Source organism: Talaromyces atroroseus, assembly GCF_001907595.1.
Source record: "Talaromyces atroroseus strain IBT 11181 chromosome Unknown scaffold_2, whole genome shotgun sequence".
Classification (NCBI taxonomy): Eukaryota; Fungi; Ascomycota; class Eurotiomycetes; order Eurotiales; family Trichocomaceae; genus Talaromyces; species Talaromyces atroroseus.
In genome coordinates, this window is record NW_017971434.1 from 905,470 (window position 1) to 924,944 (window position 19,475).

The 19,475-nt window shown below is 49.0% G+C and overlaps 6 protein-coding genes across 6 annotated transcripts; 4 read left to right on the forward strand and 2 right to left on the reverse strand.

The window, feature by feature from the left end:
- Positions 1-185: 185 nt before the first annotated feature.
- UA08_02463 (hypothetical protein) lies at positions 186-3,874 on the forward strand (the record flags this gene model as incomplete). The annotated part of the gene is made up of 7 exons (XM_020264508.1): positions 186-284; positions 369-654; positions 740-1,191; positions 1,242-1,366; positions 1,487-1,642; positions 2,123-2,349; positions 2,442-3,874. 7 exons carry the CDS (start codon positions 186-188, stop codon positions 3,872-3,874), a joined length of 2,778 nt encoding a protein of 925 aa, XP_020121894.1.
- A 709-nt stretch (positions 3,875-4,583) lies between these two features.
- On the forward strand, positions 4,584-7,976 carry UA08_02464 (DNA mismatch repair protein msh3; the record flags this gene model as incomplete). The annotated part of the gene is made up of 1 exon (XM_020264509.1): positions 4,584-7,976. One exon carries the CDS (start codon positions 4,584-4,586, stop codon positions 7,974-7,976), a length of 3,393 nt encoding a protein of 1,130 aa, XP_020121893.1.
- Positions 7,977-8,897: 921 nt separating this feature from the next.
- UA08_02465 (hypothetical protein) lies at positions 8,898-12,296 on the forward strand (the record flags this gene model as incomplete). The annotated part of the gene is made up of 3 exons (XM_020264510.1): positions 8,898-9,988; positions 10,517-11,613; positions 11,674-12,296. The coding sequence occupies 3 exons, from the start codon at positions 8,898-8,900 to the stop codon at positions 12,294-12,296; spliced, it is 2,811 nt and encodes a 936-aa protein (XP_020121888.1).
- Positions 12,297-12,739: 443 nt separating this feature from the next.
- UA08_02466 (hypothetical protein) lies at positions 12,740-14,674 on the reverse strand (the record flags this gene model as incomplete). Its single annotated transcript, XM_020264511.1, has 7 exons — positions 12,740-13,399; positions 13,465-13,822; positions 13,914-14,078; positions 14,135-14,210; positions 14,279-14,383; positions 14,442-14,466; positions 14,528-14,674. The coding sequence occupies 7 exons, from the start codon at positions 14,672-14,674 to the stop codon at positions 12,740-12,742; spliced, it is 1,536 nt and encodes a 511-aa protein (XP_020121887.1).
- Positions 14,675-14,987: 313 nt separating this feature from the next.
- UA08_02467 (hypothetical protein) lies at positions 14,988-16,325 on the forward strand (the record flags this gene model as incomplete). Its single annotated transcript, XM_020264512.1, has 1 exon — positions 14,988-16,325. One exon carries the CDS (start codon positions 14,988-14,990, stop codon positions 16,323-16,325), a length of 1,338 nt encoding a protein of 445 aa, XP_020121890.1.
- A 129-nt stretch (positions 16,326-16,454) lies between these two features.
- On the reverse strand, positions 16,455-18,977 carry UA08_02468 (hypothetical protein; the record flags this gene model as incomplete). Its single annotated transcript, XM_020264513.1, has 6 exons — positions 16,455-17,466; positions 17,532-17,702; positions 17,777-18,464; positions 18,522-18,661; positions 18,701-18,844; positions 18,907-18,977. 6 exons carry the CDS (start codon positions 18,975-18,977, stop codon positions 16,455-16,457), a joined length of 2,226 nt encoding a protein of 741 aa, XP_020121889.1.
- Positions 18,978-19,475: the final 498 nt, after the last annotated feature.

Sequence of the window (19,475 nt, forward strand, 5' to 3'; positions counted from 1 at the left end):
ACATATTGGAGAAGTCCTTGGCGGTACCCACTTTGTCTTTTCATGCACGAATTATGTTTTGGGTCGCTCTTCTCAACCACCACAACTGCACTCTGCTATAAAAAGAGGATAGATTTCAAAACACACCAGTGTTACTCGTCTCTTATCTCTCCTTAGCGTTCCCAGCTGGTGCACTATACTAGATAATGTCCCTGGTCTCGGGCCCTGGTAGGGGTGGAGGGTCAGGCAGCCAGGAAGCTTTATGCATAGACAAACATGTGGCTTACATTCAAAGTCTGAACACAGTGCGTTGCCGATGCCCGCATTTGTTTTGATATTACCTTCCAACACCAACAATTAAGATGACTGGGTCGTTGACAGCTGTTTAGCGCAGTGATGAGCTTGAGTACTGCTATACAGAACATCTTCGCATGAATGGCGTCTATTGGGGACTGACTCCATTGCATCTCATGAATTGTCCAAATGCGTTACCAAGAGATGAGACAATCGACTTTGTTCTGTCATGCCAGCATGAGAGTGGTGGGTTTGGCGCAGCACCTCTTCATGATGCCCATATGCTGTATACAGTCTCTGCTGTGCAGATTCTGGTCACTTTAGATGCTCTAGACGAGCTAGACAAACCAGGCCGCAGTGGGAAACAAAAGGTCGCATCATGTATGGTTTCCATCATTTCCCTACTTCCGTTCGCGCCTATTTGTGTTCTTTTTCCGCGCTTCCAGCTGATACTAAGTATTTGCAGTCATCGCCTCTTTACAAGATCCGGAATCTGGTGTGTTCAAAGGCGACGAATGGGGAGAGATGGACACCAGATTTTTGTACGGTGCTCTCCTCTCCCTATCCTTGCTGGGGAAGTTAGACTTGATTGATATCGACAAGGCTGTCTCTTATATCCAGAAATGTCTGAACCTGGACGGGGCATATGGTGTACGGCCTGGCGCTGAATCTCATTCAGGTCAAGTGCTGACGTGTGTGGCTGCCCTGGCTATTGCTGATCGGTTGGATCTAATTGATAAGAACCGACTGGGAACCTGGCTAAGCGAACGGCAGGTCGATGTAGGAGGACTTAATGGCCGACCTGAGAAGCTCGAAGATGTGTGCTATAGCTGGTGGGTAGCGGCAAGTCTAGCAATCATCGAACGCCTGGACTGGATTGATAAGCAGAAGCTTAAAGCATTTATCTTGCGCTGTCAGGTAAGACCTCGTTTGCATCGGGCAGAGAAACATCGACTAACCGGCAGCAGGATCCCGATCGAGGTGGACTGTCCGATAGACCAGGAAATGTGGTTGATGTATTCCATACCCATTTTGGTATTGCTGGCCTGAGTCTGCTGGGCTACTCAGGCCTCAAACAGATTGATCCTGTATAGTAAGTTCAGTCGCTGCTGGGAACCGCGAGTCTCGCTAACGACACGGAAACAGTTGTATGCCTAAGGAGATAATAGATAAGTGGTTTGGGAAATAGAAATTGTTGATACCTGACATTAAGCGAGTTCTCTGGGTTGCACTATGCTGGAAATAAGGTCACCATACCGAGTGCACAGCTGCTCACCCTCTTGCTATCTAATAACCCACTTCTTACCACACTTTGGACGATGGGATACAAAGCAAGAGAAGAACAATCGATCTGCTATATTGTCGTATTGTATGTGCTTGATTATGCCCAAGGGCAGAATAGTCTGCGCATTTATATGTGGCAGTACATGTTGTGCTTATTGATAGCACCTAGGTAGAGAAATCGAATCAAGTGACTTGGAAGGCCGTTCTTGCCGCGGGCCACCTTCCCTGTTCGCTGCTGCCCGTCGTGCCTCTCTTCGAATACCCTCACATCGTCCGTTCTTTCTTCCCTCCAATATTCTGTCTGATCTCAACTACTTCTTCCATCATTTGGCCTGGCCATTGCCCGATTTTATACCCCATAGAAAACCTACCTCCTAGCTACCTTGCGGTAGATTGGACCAGTGGAAACCACTGACCGTTCTGTTTTGTCCTTGCCTTGATTTCCTGTCGACCAGCTGCACCTGGTAACTGTAACTTCCTATTTTACTGTCATTCACGAGGGTCTTTCACGCGCTGAAAGAACGCCCTGATCATCCATGATGGATGCAACTTCTCTTTCCTGCAGTATCTGCAACAAGAAACCTCAATTCAGCGACTTATCCCATCTCTTAACCCATATCTCCTCAAAGGCACACTTAGCCAACTATTTCAAGCTTCAGGTTAGAAGCCACCATGACCCGAGATCAAACGAGACTTTGATTCAATACGATCAATGGTATGAAGAGAACGGCCTTGCCAGACTACTGTCCGACCGCATGGCTTCGGCCTCTAGGACAAGCAGGAGGCGACGCAGTAACAGATCGTTTGAGACGGAACTAGGCAAGTCCAATAGCTCTTTCAGCAATACTCGCTAGTTTGTCGGAACTGGACTGATTGTTGGAAAGATATCCCATCGAAATTACCCTTTCATATTCCTGAAGACAAAATCGATCCTCGTCTATCCGACTGCCGACAACTCCTGACCCCTGGTGATCACATTAAAAGCGAAGTCCTTTCACCAGCGAGTCTATCAGACCAATATGAACGACCTTTTCCCAAAGTCGAGGCACAGTCGCCTCAATGGTCAGAAGACGCAGGCACTAACGGTGTTGGCCTTGTTGAGAGTACAAGCAACTCACTAGAGGAAAGATACAATCCATTCTTGCTCACCGCTCGTCCCAAAACACCAACTATAATATCCGAAAACACTCAACTCTCTGGTTCCGGTTTTGAGATTAGCGAGGAAGGAAAAGTTGATGAAATGTCTAGACTGAAAGGCGTGCAATGGCCAGGCATGAATATTTTCGATGCGGCATCAGATGTCATGAAGCGACAGAGGAACCAGAAAAAGGACGCAAGCACTTTCAAAGCAATGGAAGCAGCTTCTTGCGCTACCGAGCCAAATGAGATGGTCTTTTCTCCTTCTGGCACACTGAGGAGGGAACGTGAAATCACTGGGTTTGTCGAGGGGGAGGAGGATCTCTTGCCTGGAGAGTGGAGCATTCCAAAGCATCGTCGAGAACGTCGAGAGCGCCGTAATCACGATACTTCTACGGCTCGCAGTGGACAGGGCATTCAACGTGTTGCATTATCTGTGACGGATCCCAATCGTTCTGTTCTGGGAAGTCGAGTAGCGAAAAGGGAACTGCCAAAGCAACACTCATTAGAAGAGCACAGGCGTCGAGACTACCCGCTTCATACAGCTTCTTGCAAACCTCATAGTCACGGACTTTCTCACGGTCATTGTTATCCTGCTGACGATGATGATGTCGATTTGCAGCTTTCGGTGGGCACTACTGGCCGAAACCGCGCGTCCCGTGTACACATTTTCAAAGACGATGACTCCGCCGCAGCAAAACCAAAGATCAACTCTCCTATTCCTGATATTGTGGAGAATAAAACACCGTGTGATGAACAATCTACTCTATCGTATCATCAACGAATAGCTGGCTCAGTTCATTCTATGTTGGCGGCGAATGATCCAGAAAGGCTTTCACCGTTATCGAATAACACTAGTTCAGTACCTGCACACAATTACTCCCACAATCGTGTAAGTGCTGCGCGGGAGTTGTCTAGGAACATTGATGGTATATATCTTGTCGACAACTCGCTCGGACCAACTCATCGAGTTCCTTATGATCCGCTTGTTGGGGGCAATGTGCTTCACTATCGATGGGACTGGAATGCTTCCGACCCAGCACGAGGCGGCAATGATGTTGATGATCCTGTGCTCGGCGGTGGCATGTTTTACAACCGCGCAGCATCTTCTGACACTACGATCTACCAAGATGAAAACGAGAATAAAAGCTGTCTCTGGCTCGATGGTTATAGCCGTTAATTGTCAGTCAGTCAACAACAAAATCCCTATTTATGGTGTTACGCATTGCAACACCTTCCTCTTATAAAACACAGCCGAATCAATATCGTGCACACAGCTACATTTGATTCTAGTTCCACCGTCTTGCTTCTTTCAATTTATATACAGGCCCTCACACATGGAGTTTATGCGAAAGGTTTATCTCGATGATCCGTCTCTCATTGTTATGTTTGAATTCTGATATTAGGTCACAACAGACCTGGCATGGAGTTTCTCTTGGTCAAGAAGAACACACGATTATTTTATATCCTTTGCAACGTATTATATGTATTTATTATGCAATTAATTAATCAATAGAAGTTTGTATTCAGTTTCAACTCGTAGGTATCTTCGAGCTGCTTCTTCCCTGCTCCCTGTAATATTGCTTATGTAAGTGGGCAATTAAACCCAGAAAGGACGGCGCGTCACGCGTCAAGCTTGTCCGCTTCCTTCTCCTTAGATGAGCACCCAAACTCAACAGCACGCATTATCTCGGTGCTTGATCAAAAGTTACCCCCGACTGTGCGTTGCTACATCCGATCAATCGTGTCTGATGCCGTAAGCAGTGTAAAGATCGGTACAAGGCATGTATTCCACACCCGAACCCGCTCATTTGCTATTCCATCGCCACCATTGAACGAACTTTCTTGGATATATAGCTAACTAGGAATTGCAAACGCTGGCAGCAAACATGCCAACCATGTCTTCCCAGTCCTCGCCTCCGTCCTCGTCGCCCGCATTGAAGCGCAAACAACAGACTATATCTAGTTTTTTCACAAAAAAGCCCTCTCCAAATGGCCAGAAACCTTCCAGTCAAGCAGTTGTCCAAGGAGTTATCCAAGAGAAAAACGAACAACAAGGGAAGAACATTCCCTCTGGAAAAGAGAATGCTGTCTTCGTGGGCAAATCATTTAGTCGCATAGAAGATGGACAACGCAAAGACGATGACGATGATGATATTATTTTGCCGGCTCCAAAACGAGCCAAGATGGGCGACGCCGGAAAATCTACTCCTACAGAGCCCCGAGCAGACGGCGACATCCTACAATCTTCACAACGGACGGAAAGGTTTAAGTTCTCGAGCTCACAAGCGGTAAATGAGAATGAGCAGCAGGGCGGGGACGACGAACATTCCCGGAAGGAAAAAGAGAAAATGCACCAGAAATTCGTCAGGAAATTAGGTGGACCAGATTGTCTCGTCGGTATTGGCAAATCTGCCGCCAATGAAGACGAAACTGCAGCAGGTGCAGAAGATGCGGAAGACGACGAGGAGCCCGTTCCTGCACCGACGACCAAAGGAAGGCAGTCAAAGAAATCCGGCTCGAAACTCACGCCAATGGAAAAACAGGTCATTGAAATAAAACGGAAACACATGGATACTTTACTCATTGTGGAAGTTGGTTACAAGTTTCGATTCTTCGGTGAAGATGCAAGAACCGCCGCGAAGGAATTGAGTATTGTGTGTATACCGGGGAAGATGCGTTTTGATGAACATCCGTCCGAGGCGCATTTGGAGCGATTCGCTTCAGCAAGTATACCAGTTCACCGTTTGCATGTCCATGTAAAACGGCTGGTCACTGCTGGACACAAGGTCGGCGTGGTCCGACAGCTGGAGACTGCGGCACTCAAGGCTGCTGGAGATAATCGGAATGCCCCCTTTGTCCGCAAACTTACGAATGTCTATACCAAAGGAACTTATATTGACGATGCAGAAGGCTTGTCAGCACCAGCAGTGGCGTCCATGGGTGCTACACCAGCAACTGGATATCTTCTCTGCATTACCGAGTCAAATACTAGTGGGAGTGATGAGCGCGTACACGTGGGTATTGTTGCCGTCCAGCCAGCAACGGGAGATATCATCTATGACGAGTTCGAAGATGGCTTCATGAGAGGTGAAATCGAGACTCGATTGCTTCATATAGCTCCTTGTGAGATACTTATAGTTGGTGAACTGACGAAAGCTACCGAGAAATTGGTGAAACAACTCTCGAGTAGCAAAATGAATGTCTTTGGCGACAAAGTTCGAGTTGAAAGAGCACCACGATCCAGAACAGCGGCGGTAGAATCACACAGTCGCGTTTCGACTTTCTATGCCGACAAATTGAAGTCGACAGAGAATGCAGATGATGGTAAAGCTAGTGCACTCCTAGAAAAGGTTTTACAACTACCTGATCAAGTCACAATTTGCCTTTCTTCGATGATTGACCACCTGTCTGAGTACGGCCTGGAGCATGTATTCGACCTGACTAAGTATTTCCAGTCGTTTTCTGCACGGTCTCACATGCTTTTAAACGGCAACACATTGACAAGCCTAGAGATCTACCAGAATCAGACTGATTATTCTAGCAAGGGCAGCTTATTTTGGACAATGGACCGGACTCGAACTCGCTTTGGCCAAAGAATGCTTCGTAAATGGGTAGGGAGACCGCTTCTGGACAAAAGCCAGCTCGAAGAACGTGTTGGTGCTGTGGAGGAACTGTTGAACTCGGAACAGAACGCCCTTACTGATAGGCTGAAGGATTTATTGTCCAAAGTCAAAAGTGATCTGGAGAGGAGCTTGATCCGTATTTACTACGGTAAATGTACACGGCCAGAGCTTCTTACTGTCCTCCAGACCCTACAACTGATCGCAAACTCGTTTTCGCATATTAATTCCCCTGCTGACACTGGATTTGAATCGACAATTATCAGCGAAGCTGTCGCTAAACTCCCTACCATTCGGGAAGATGTTGTCATGTTCCTTGACAAAATCAACATGCATGCTGCAAAGAACGATGACAAATACGAGTTTTTTCGTGAGTCAGAAGAGTCGGATGATATTACGGAACAAAAATTGGGTATTGCAAGTGTCGAACATGATCTGGAGCAACATCGTGATGTCGCCGCGGAAGTGATGGGGAAAAAGAAAGTGGACTATGTCACTTCATCTGGTATTGAATATCTGATTGAAGTTGAAAACAACTCGCCGCAATTCAAACGTGTCCCTGCCTCGTGGGCCAAGATCAGTGGAACGAAAAAGCTCTCTCGGTTTCATACTCCTGATGTGATAAAGCTAATTAGACAGCGAGACCAGCATAAGGAAGCACTTGCAGCTGCCTGCGACAAGGAGTATATGAGGTTATTAGCTGAGATATCGAGTAAATATCAGTCATTCCGAGATTGCATTCAGTCCTTAGCGTTGCTTGACTGCTTGTTTTCCCTTGCCGCCGTTGCCAGCCAGCCGGGATACACGAAGCCTCAATACACTGATCAAACACGCATCGTGGTTGAACAGGGTCGGCACCCAATGGTCGAGCAGCTTTTACTGGATAGCTACGTTCCAAATGATACACACCTCGACTCGGACCAAACTCGAGCGCTGCTTGTGACCGGTCCCAATATGGGTGGAAAATCTAGCTACGTCCGACAGGTAGCGTTGATAGCAATCATGGGTCAGATTGGTTCCTATGTGCCAGCGAAATCAGCTACCTTGGGCATGCTGGACGCTGTTTTCACTCGCATGGGTGCATTTGACAACATGCTGACAGGGGAGTCAACGTTCATGGTTGAACTATCCGAGACTGCAGATATCCTAAAGCAAGCGACGTCTCGTTCTCTAGTCATTCTCGATGAACTAGGTCGAGGCACATCTACCCATGACGGTGTTGCTATTGCACAGGCTATTTTGGATCACATGGTCCGCACGATTCGCAGTTTGACCTTGTTCATCACACACTACCAGAACCTCTCAGCGATGGCCAAGTCATTTCCGAACCACGAGCTTCGCAATGTCCACATGCGATTCACTGAGTCTGGAGATCGGAACGACGAGGAGATAACTTTCCTGTACGAGGTTGGAGAAGGGGTAGCACATCGTAGTTACGGACTAAATGTGGCACGCTTGGCTAACCTTCCTCCGTCCGTACTAGACTTGGCTAGACAGAAGAGCAGTGAGTTGGAGGAGAAGATCAGGCGAAAAAGACTTGTGAATGCCGCTAAGAATGTTGAAAGTATCCTAACCAAGGAATCCTCGGCGGTTAATGATGGCGGAGCAGAGCAGGATTTGATCATTGAGAAGCTTATTGGCTTCGCCGAGCAGCTTTGACAGAAATCTTTTTACATGTGATGGCTATGGCTCTGGTTACCGGCAGGTACCCAATGTCTCGATGAGGGAGGAGGGGTTCTGGGGCTTGTATGTACATACATGATTGGATAAAATAATAACTAAGCCGCTGTTGTGTATTTTGCGCCTGTCTATGACAATTTGGATAACGAAGAACATTCTACTAGGCTCACAGCCCAGAGCATTTTATACGCCGGCAGACATAGCGGGGTGTACTATTTTGCCATCATCCATCGATGCTCGACAGACTATTAAGCGCCGAGACAATATGGATAGCGTGCAGACCAAAGCGTCACACTGCGCCAGCTGTGTGATGAGATAATATGCATTTCCGGTAACCACGAACTACTATATCTTTTTCGAAGCGTCGGGAATTCATTAGCTCGATTTTCCAGTGTGACTGTCACTTCACTATGGGCGCTAAGCCGGGGTGTGCTCGATTGGCGAGGCTGGTTGGTAACCTGCATGACCAGGTTAGCGCTGAGGTTCCTGTTAGGGCAAGGGCAGAAGACATCCCCCATATTATTGGTGTGTGTTTATTTCTTGGAGATAAAGGAGAGATTAAAACTCGAGAAAGGAGTAACTCTGGTGGCGAGTCGTTGAGGGAAAAGAAATGACTCTGCGGATATACTACCATGCCAACAGAGCCAATCATTCATAAAGCTCGACGAAGAGAGCGAGGCTACGAAGCTTGATGAGGGATATCGTGTCTCTACAAGTGCCAAAATCCTCTAATGGCGAGAGGGTTTCGTACAGCTGCAAAAGAGGGGTAGTTAGGGTTACCGGCTCTCGGCTATTGGATCAACCAGCTTCACTGAACCTGCCGATGCCGGATGGACAGACTCTCCTGTAGGGATTGAGATGCCTCGATATTATCCCGAATAGTCACCATAACAACAAGCGATGCAAAGTCTCCAGCCAAAGCTGTACGACGGCGAGCAGCTGGACGAAGTCGCCGGCTTCCCCACGCTGTATAACTTCTTCGCAGGCGATCCGCAGAAGCCACTGGTCGTATTCATTCCTGGCAATGTGCATAACGCTCGGGTCGCATACGGTGGGCACCAGGGCTATGAACCAAGGGATTTTCTGGCGTACTGGCTGAACAGCCATGGCCACGGCCTGTTGGCGATTTCATATCCCCTGGAGAGCGAGCCCACAATCATGCCGGCGACTGCGCCGCATTTCCGGACCCGCGACTGGGGGAAGCAAGCCGCAGAGGTCACGCATAGAATTATTAAACAGCACGGCCTCTCCAATCAGGTGGTGCTTACAGCATGGAGCATGGGCGGCAGGATAGTGATGCCGTTCAGTGCGGCGGCGCAGTCCCTTGGAATCGACGTGGTCTTGTTTGTGCCTCTCGCGGCCACCCCGGGCATCTATGGCTTACGACCCCCTAAGCGAGAGACTAATAGCACGGCGGCTGGCTACGCAGAGCTGTCAAATGTGCTCGGATCATTTGCTAGACAGGTGCAAGAACAAGGACAACTATGGAATGGCGGACGAGTCATCGTGCCTGATGAGATTTACTTGAGCGAATATTGCGGAGCCACGCCCGTGAGTTTATCGGGATGTCACCTGAGCTATGACAGCGATAGTCGCGGTTTCGTGCAAGATGACTTGACGTCAACGGAGGATGCAGCTGTGGACCAGGTCCAGCATTGTCCCATGATTGTTGCATTAACAGGGAACAGTCCCCTAGACGCCCGGCATGTCTTTACCGACCAGGCGACGTGGAGCTTTGTGTTGACGCGCAAATTGATGCACGAGATTGAAGATCACGGCTTAAACAAGATTGTGGGGAATGGCACCTGGGATAAGTTGATTGAGATGGTGCATTCTGTGCCGACACACATATCGTATTCTATTCCTGGTAACCATTTCTTCTTCCTCGGCGAGTTTGGCGCTCGCGAGACAGCAGCAGCTATCGTGAAGTACCTGGAGAATGCCAGTGCATTCAGACGTGATTTCGAGTCCTTGTTGAGGGGAGAAGCTTAGTGTGATCAGTTCCAATCGAGAGAATCAATAGGTAGATTCTAAGCGCTGAGGATGATACCCACCCACTTTGGCGTTTTCTGTCCAAGCCTTCTGCATTAGATTTAACGAATTGAAAACAAGCCTGTTCAGAACGTCAAACTATTGGCCCTGGTCAGATAGCCGCCGAGCTACGAGGGATAATTAGTGTAGTTCGGTGGCGTGTCAGTGCCATCCCTGCCCAGCGCTTAAGTATCAACTATCAACCATCACCTCGGACTAACCCGATTAGGCAATGAGGGCTATTTTCGTCCTCTCTCTGCCTCGCCCTTTCGTTTATAACCCCTAATCATCCCAAGTGCAATGTTGGGGAAAAAAAATTCCCAAGACAGCCAAAGGAAACACAAACCGCATCCCCAAATGAGGCTGCACACAATCATCGCGGCGGCAAGGGTCCGCAAACAAAGGCAGTCCCTCCGCACCTGTGAGGCATGCCTGAGAAGAAGAAGGCCATGCACTCATATTCTGAGTTCGGAACTTAATATGGACAGCATCTCGGACACTTCCAACGTTTCTGTGGCCTCGCCTCTGTCTTCTGCTCAACCTCAATCCGGGAATGGCACCGAGATGATTGCGAGTTCAAGTTCCAACACACAAGAGGCATCCCCCGAAGACAATTCGCATGCTTCCAGACCGGCTACAGGAGATTTAAACCTAGAGAGCGCCTACCAAACCGTTAGCAGCTCCAAGCCAGCTACACAGAGCACTGGAACCTGGCTCGTCGAAAATCTGAAAGCCAGCGGAACCCCCAAACGAGTGAGTGGTGACGCCATTATGCCCGAAGGAATCTTCTCCAACACAAATTCAGCTACTCAGAAATTGTTGGCCTCGCTTCTTGAAGAAGAATGCTTTTCCGAGCTTCCTTCCGAGCAACCTCTTTCCAAACTCCTGACTTATTACGCAGAGGAAGTATATCCTGTATTCCCAATCGTCAACATCAAGTCGTTCGAGACCGATATTGACCGCAACTCCAAAATCTTACTTTCACAAGCTATGTGTTTGATTGCCTCAATGAGCCCTCAGTGTACAGAGTTTTTATATCTCCGCGGCAGGGATGATTTACTACTGGACCCTCGATTATTCGCAAACCGTCTCTTCTGCGCCATGCGCTGTGTCATTGATGTTGGCACGATAACAAATAAAATGGTGCAGCTCCAGGCGTTGGGTGCATTATCACTTTACAGCGAAGGCCAGGAAGGCCCTACATTAGCGGCACAGTTTTGTGCCAAGATGATACAGCTTGTCCAAACACTTGGCCTTCATGTTCAGATGGAGAATAAGCATGAAGAGGAGCATGCGGTGACTGCTCTCTGTTGTGCCTGGGCTATAGACCGAATGAACGCAGCAATCCATGGGCGGCCGGTCTCGATGCACGAACGAGATATAGGCAGAGACTTTAATGAGTGCATCGAAGCTCAGAGTCCTGCTTTCAGACTACTATTAAGAGTCGTTTCTCAACTCAACCAAGTCATAGACTTGTATCGTCCGCAGAAGAACACGAAGCCCGCAGAGACTGAATTTATCTGTCCTCGGTTTGAGGATCTTGTGATATCGGCCCATGGTGCTAACCTGGAGGATAAGTTCCTCAGTAAGTATAATCGACTCTCCCTCTTCTTCCTATCCTAGGCCTTGTGTTGATACCTGTCAGATACAATTGAGGTGCTGTACCTTGCAGTTGTTATTGTCTCATGCCGAAACAGAGAGAAGCCGACACATAATCGCGCACGACAGCTTCTTGCAGCGTCCAGAATCACCTCTCTTGTACGACAGGAATACGGAAATGAGCTCATGATATTCTCATTTGTCCCATATGCTGTATCGCTATCACTCAGTATTTACTACAAGCAGATGCGGTACAACAAGGTACCATTGTACCGACAACGTGCACGATCAGAGCTGCAATCGACCTGTGATCTACTAGACCAACTATCAGAACACTTTTACATCTCTTACATGATGGCCAAAGTTGGGCGAGCAACATTAGCAGAAATGGATCGAGCCCAAGACAGGAAGAATCTCACCGAGGTTTCTCCAAACATGTCTTCGCAGCCACCGCCATATTCTGAAATCAATCAACCTTATGACCCCGAAGTGAGCTGTAGTGCTGTCGACAATGGTGTCGCGAACTCAGGGTACGTTGATATATTTGATTTGTTCGATGCTCGTTTCGAATTGCAGGGTGTCGATGCCGTTTTCCAGAGTGGTCTTGATTTGCGCATGCCGAGATTTCCCTCGCCTTATATCGATCGCCTAATCATACCACGCAAGTAATGTGTTTTGGCAGTTATCCGAATTCTCTATTACTTTCTTTTCCTTTTTTGGGTCATGTTCTGCTTTTCTTTTATGTTTGTTTTGAGCTCTGCAATGAGATAGGGAAATTGTAATGCTGTTGGTGACACGGAGAATAAATTGCCTATTTAGGTAATATTTACTACTCTTGTCAGAAGATTGCCCCGTTGAGTATTTATCTAATGAGTCACGGTCTTTATACTTACAATTAATCGATTGCCTTTGATTCGATAAGCCTTTATTTAATATCTATACGCTGGTTGATGCAGATAAGACGTCAACCTGTGAAAAATGTGCCAAGTTGATCATATATAAGTTGATTGATTTGATTTCTTCTATAAATCATGCTGAATCGAAAGTATGAGAGTATACAAGATAGTCCTCTGAGCATCTAGGTATCGACAGCTGGTCTTCAAGGCAACTCACTAATAGGAATAACGGAAAGACTGGTCCTCCTTGTCGGTCATGTCGATGCCTTCGGAGTCAATGACGGCACCGCCGCTCGACTGTTCGCGGTCCCGCCGAGCATTGTCCCTAGAGCACACATACCAGTAGCCGGAGATGGCAACGAACAGCAAACACCAGATGACGATGTCTAGGATGACGCCGGCTAGGTATCGGGGAGCCTTCGTCCATGCTTGCGGTCCCGCGATGCATCCAACACAGTAGCCGATGAAGAAAAAGGTATTCACCATCGCACGCTTGGTGTTGCCCTTGACGTTGGACGCGCTCAAACTAAGAATAATAGTCATGATGTCGGAGATCAAGCTGGCCTGTCCGGTTGGAGGTGGTGAGGTTAGAAGAAGAGGTAGGTTTTGGTCCAGAACACGTGTCTTATTACTTACTAGCCACGAAGCGACGATAACTCCCCAACCCGCAGATATAGGAAGCTTTAACAGAAGTATGTTACCAATCAATGGCGGAATGATGAGAACCAGCACTACCGCACACCGGTTCTTTGGGAAGACTAAGCAGCCCAGAACGCTGATCCAAATGAACAAAATTTGAAGGGCTCCAGACGGGGAGCCGTACAAGAGGGTATCAAATTTGTCATATCCAATGTTCTTGATGACAAGCGAGGCGAACTATTTTATCAAGATTTAGCCATGGTCCCATACCACATCGTACCCATGAGGAAAGGAGAGCCTACGGTGAGGGGAGAAGAATTCAGCGTCACGAGCAGCCCGAACGCAAAGACAAACCATGACTTGATATCCAACAGGCCCTCTTTGAATTGGCTTATAGAGAAGTTGCTACGATCTCCACCCTCTCGGTCTGCAGCCATACGGGCGATGAGGATCTCCTTCTCGCGCGGTGACAAAAACCAGGCGTCACTGACTCCATTGGGGACGATGAAGAAGAACACTGCGCCGAAAAAGGTTGTCATCGCGCCGCAGATGAGGAAGAGAACCCGCCAGGGCTGCAGGCTGAGACTGCCGTTCTTGCCGACGCCGTACATGAGCAGTGAGCCCACAACTTGGGCTAATCCGTTCATGGTGACCCAGATCCTGTTTTTATTTTTATACTCAGTTTAGAGGAAGAAAGGCGAAGGACGGCCAAAAAGAGAGAGGGAAAAAAAAAAAAAAAGACGAGACTAACCCGACACGAATAGGATGTTCACTCTTGCGGTACCAGATGCTGGTTATCGTGACAAAGGCAGGAGAGACAGCACCCTCGGCGAATCCCAGTATGAATCGAACGGTGGCAAAGCCCGCAAAATTCTGCGGTGCAGCAAGACACATGCATATACCGCCCCAGACGAAGCTACGACAGTCAATAAGGGAAGCTCCTTAGACGGGGCATACAGAGAGATGACTGACACAGTAGCCCCAACGAATTTCGCCAGCGGAAGTCGACTCATCAGATAGATAAAAGGATACTCGGAGACCAGCTGGCCTGGTGAAGGCAATGAATTCAGTCAGCACACGCATGAAGCAGGTCGGGACTTCGACATTTTGACCCACCGAAATAAAAGATGGACGAGGTCCAGGAATACTGCCGTCCTTCCAGTTTCAGGTCGGAAATGAGGCCGAAGACTGATGCATAGCTGAGACTTTGCTTGTCGAGATCTGTGCGAGACACGTTAGCCCGTGACCAGCGCAGAGGTTCAAGCTCTACCCAACATACATTGGAGGAAGAAGACCCAGCACATCTATTGCATGTCAGTCCAATGGAAGCTTCTCTCTCGGGACATCAGTATGAATCATTATTACCATGGGCAGAATCACCAAGTCCAGCTTGCGGACAACCCTCCTCTCCTCTTCCGGAGTGTATGAGCAGGTTTCCACATAGCATCCATCGGCCACCTGGGTGTCCGACAGCGCGTGGTCCTTTTTCTCGAGCGTGTTTGAGGTATCCATGTCGCGATCTGACGAGGGAGGGAGATAGCGGACCACCGTTCAGGAGCTGTCGGACAAAGGGTCTTATATAAAGACATGGTAAGCAAGCCCTCCACGACGTCAAGTTAACCTTATCAGACACTTGCATTCGTTTCGCGATAACGGGAACAGGGCTGCGGACGGGTACACGTACCCGTCTGTAGGCACGCGTGCCGACGATGCCGTCAGATCCACTGCTCATGAATACATCTTACTTTGCGACAGATGATAAGATAAATCAATACTAGCAAGTCCCGGCACAGGAGCCAAAGTCATTGAACTCCCTACAACCACCATGGTGACAAAGGATTTCCTCAAGCCCTGGAAGCGAAGTCCTGCCCGCCGGTACATCTTCCGGCACGCCAACGTGGTCGATCCTGTAGATGGCTCAATCCGCGAGAATGCGACGGTTATTCTACGCCATGGCGTGGTTGAATCGGTGACTGAGACAAGCTCGACGGACGACTACGGTGATTTAGCGGCAGGCGCAATTGTCATCGACGCTCGTGGCCGCTATCTGTGTCCTGGACTCATCGACGCCCATGTCCATCTCACGTCGACTCCCGGTGGCAGGGGACTAGCAGATAGCATCAAGATGGCCCCCGACCGCTCGAAGATGCGCCAGCCATTTGTCTGCCAGCAGATGTTGCGGCGAGGCTTCACTTCAGCCCGGGATTGCGGAGGCGCGACCCTAGCCTTAAAGGAAGCCATTGCCGACGGTGTGTTCCCAGGTCCTCGCCTGTTTATCGCTGGACATGCGTTGAGCCAAACGGGCGGCCATTCGGATTTCCGCTCGGCAGATGATACGCACGAATGCTGTGGCGGGCATATTACGGGACTGGGCCGCCTGGTCGACGGCGTGGCCGAGTGCATGAAGTATGCTCGCGAGGAGCTTCGAATGGGCGCTGATTTCATCAAGATCATGACCGGGGGAGGGGTGGCCAGTCCAACCGACGCGCTGGAGAACCTGCAGTTCACCACGGAGGAGATCAAGGCCATCACCACCGTGGCGGCCAACAGTCGAACATATGTCACAGCGCATGCATACACGCCGGAATCCATTCGCCATGCCATCGACAACGGCGTGCTGGGCATCGAGCACGGCAATCTCCTAGATGAACCTACGGCCGCTCTCATGGCAGAAAAAGGCGTGTTTCTTACCCCAACCTTGATCACATACTCGGAAATGTCCTCGCCTGAATGGGAAGGTTTTTTACCTCCGGAATCCGTGCAGAAAAACCAGCAGGTCCTTCAAGCAGGGCTCAAGTCACTGCAAATTGCCGTGGCCGCCGGCGTCACGATCTGCTTCGGGACCGATCTTCTTGGCCCTATGGGTGTCGCGCAGACCAAGGAGTTTTCCTTGCGGGCAAAGGTTCTGACGCCACTGCAGGTGCTCCAGAGCGCGACGATTAATCCTGCACGCCTGTGCAAACAGGAGGCTTTTCTCGGTCAGATAAAGCCGGGGTTTGCCGCCGATTTGTTGGTATTGACGCAGAACCCACTGCAGGATATCACCATCCTTGACGACCCAGACCGACATCTGTTGGCTGTGATCAAGGAAGGTTACGTACACGCAAGCCGGTGGTCCAAGTTACCGGAAGATATCGCAGCTCTACAGAGGATTATCGAATGAATGAGCACGTATTAGTGAGACTATGATAACCTCGACCCTATATAGATATAATTTTCCTTTGTTTACTAGTCACGTACACTCATAGTTCCAAATATTATTCAATTCTTTCCTTGAAAATAGAATGCACAATCACAAGTCATTCCAATTACTAAAATTCATCACATCAAGACCTGTCAGGCCCAATATAAACGGATCGTCATAGGCCGATGTTAGGGGTGCATCCGTCCAGCCCATCATCGTAGGAAGTGTGGCAGGAGCTTCTGAGTCAGGGTCATGAGAGGTTGATGAGATCGCATCCATGTACTCTGTGGTCGGTTGCAGGACGCTGCTACCATGTACCTCCGCTCTTCCCGTTACAGATTCCACGGTGTCATACTGTGATGGCGTTTTATCATTTTCGTTTTCGCCTTCGTCATCGCAATCGTTGTCGTTGTCGTCGCCGCTCTGTTCTTCATTCGGGCCTGCTTGACCGGTTTCCGCGAGCCATTGGAGCCAGGAGTCGTACCCAGAGCCTGTTTCTGACGACACGAGGTCCGGTGGTCGACGAAGTCGATGCTGCATTTTCATAACCGCTTCATCAGCAATAGCCTGAAAGTGCTCGACACACTGCACTCCAACCCTGGCCATGCGGTTCTCAGCCGCAATGAACCGTAGCGAAGCCAGCCCAAAATCTACCCAGCGATTATATTCCGAGTCCCGCTCAAGAATGCCAGCAAGCAAGATGATGGTCGTTGCCGTACTGCAGCCGTGAAAATCAGTGAAGGAGAATGGCGCTAGCCTTTCTTTAGCCCACAGCAACTCAAAAAGCTGAAGAACCTCTTTCGCAGCTCGCACGCAGAGTCGGCCATGCTCAATGGTGGTCGGGTCGGTCGGTTCATTGAACGAGGTGTCGACGAGGACCCGCTTCAGTCGGCCACGAACGATTCGGAGCAATGGGATGCGGCACATGATGATCCAGGCAATATGATAGTTTTGGTGAAGGTGGGCTACCGCACGGGGGCTCTTCATCTCTTGCCCTTTGGAGAGCAGGTTCTCCAGGGCAAGAGTGGGTGGCAGCTGTTCTTGCCAATGGTGAAGCTCATTTTTGAAGACCTCAAGAGAACGTGAGGCTGTCTGTGTTTGAGAAATAAAGGCAAGATTTCTGAGCAAGCGTCAGAAAGAGCCTTAATAATCCAGGCGGGGGAGGAGCGGGGCGGTGGAATATACATCTTTTGCACCAGCCGGCTTAATATCCGCGTGAGAGACGCATTCGCAATCTGATGATGAATATTGTTATTGATCTGTACTTCATCCAGAGCCGGAAGTGCTGTGGGAAGGGGGGCGTCCACTTCATCTTCTCTGATGAACCCCGGCCGGCCGATTTTGACGCTGACAAGCCTGTGTGTGTATGTTAATACTCGTAAGAATAGAAAGCCGAATATTAAATGATAGTGATAAGAGTCAAGTCGTACCGTTCCATCGAATACAAGGACCACCACAGTCGATTGCTTATCTCAGCAGATCTAGGATCCGCGCAATATTTCATCGTGCTGCGACGGTGCATACCCAGAGAGATGGCTATGCGCAGAGCCAGTCCCATGTAGAAATAAGACTGGTTTCGTGCATCGGATGGCAAGAAATAGATGGCCATCAGGAAGAAAACTTGAACAGAGGTAATAGACGGCACCTGGATGAGATTGGGAACGAGAGGATGGATACTGTCGACAAAGGTCACGCCAGGATCATAGCTGAGATCGGGCCGGGGGGTTGGCGAGGGTTTCGACGCGAGATGTGCAAACTGGCTGCCCAACGCAAAGACCATAAGACTTATTACAACGCATGAGCAGTTAAGTGGCTGGTCATCATGGCTGGCGTAAATGCTATCCAGATCGCGCCGAAATGCTGTCTGGTGAAAGTAAAAAAAGCTATCAGAGGCAAACTCGATACACGTGGAGACAAGGAAATCCGCCACTTGCTTGGGTGGAAACACCTTGACAGTATTTCGTAGAAGGCGTTGATCAATATGTAGTTCAGGTGTAGATCCTAGAGGAGATGCGTTCCCTTCGTACAACCGAATCGGATCTCTGTGCCCTGGGCTGAGGAACATGGCTTCCCGGATTCGCGGGATAAAGTCTCCTTGGGCGTTGGACCAGTCAAGATCTTATGTCGCATATCAGCGAGGTAAGATGCAACAATGGGGGTGAGCAAGATACCTACCTAGCGAGGCGGCATCTTCTGGTGATACATCCGATGTGGAACCAGCAGCTGTAATGTCTATTGTCTTGTGCTGCGTCTCTGTAGGCATAGCTTGCGCCGGCCTTCTGACTGGTTCAGCCCTGTCACGGTACTTCAGCAGCCTATTTATTTTCATTGCTTGAGTCAGATTTTCGACTTACCTAACCACATCAGGATCTCGAGCTGACTCAGTTGACATCAGCGAGCAACGTTGCCTACTGCTTGCGCACCGACTGCACGCAGCAGAGGTGGCATCAGAATTAGGAACAACGCAGCGACTTTTGCGGCGCCGGCATCTTTCACATCTATTACACACCAGTCAGTCAGCCTGACAGAGAAAGAAACACGGAAGAACTTCTATATGTACGCCTGTTCCGCTCGCTTGCGCTTCTCCTTGGCCACACGCGGTCTATGTCGACGTCGGCTGTTGTGTTCCATGCGGAGATGGCCTGGAGAAGAGCTTGCTATGAGACACGTCAAATGGACAGCTTTGTTCATATGACGGTGACCATCTGGTTGATTATTTACAAGTTAATCCGTGAGTGTCGATAGCGAGTCGGTACACTGGTTCGGTTTCCTGATAATTAAGCCTAGTTTGGTTAGCACCTGGCTAACCCCATTTGGTATTTTAGGGTTATTGCATAAAAGTAGACATTCTTGCTCTTAGATCTGGAAAAACACTCGTACACACGAAATAGACGAAAGTCGATAAACAAAATAGCCGCAGGGTGCTGTGTTACTTATAGAGCCCCCTCCACACACCGTTCTGTCAAACCCGGCAACACCAATAACTAACAGCCAAAATAGGGACAAAGGTGCTATGATTGATGCCGCAAATTAGAGCTATATACATCCGTTTATGATAATGTGCTGAGTAATTGGAAATTGGACAGTGTTGACCATAATGTAACGTAATTTTCCCCCCTTCTCTCACTT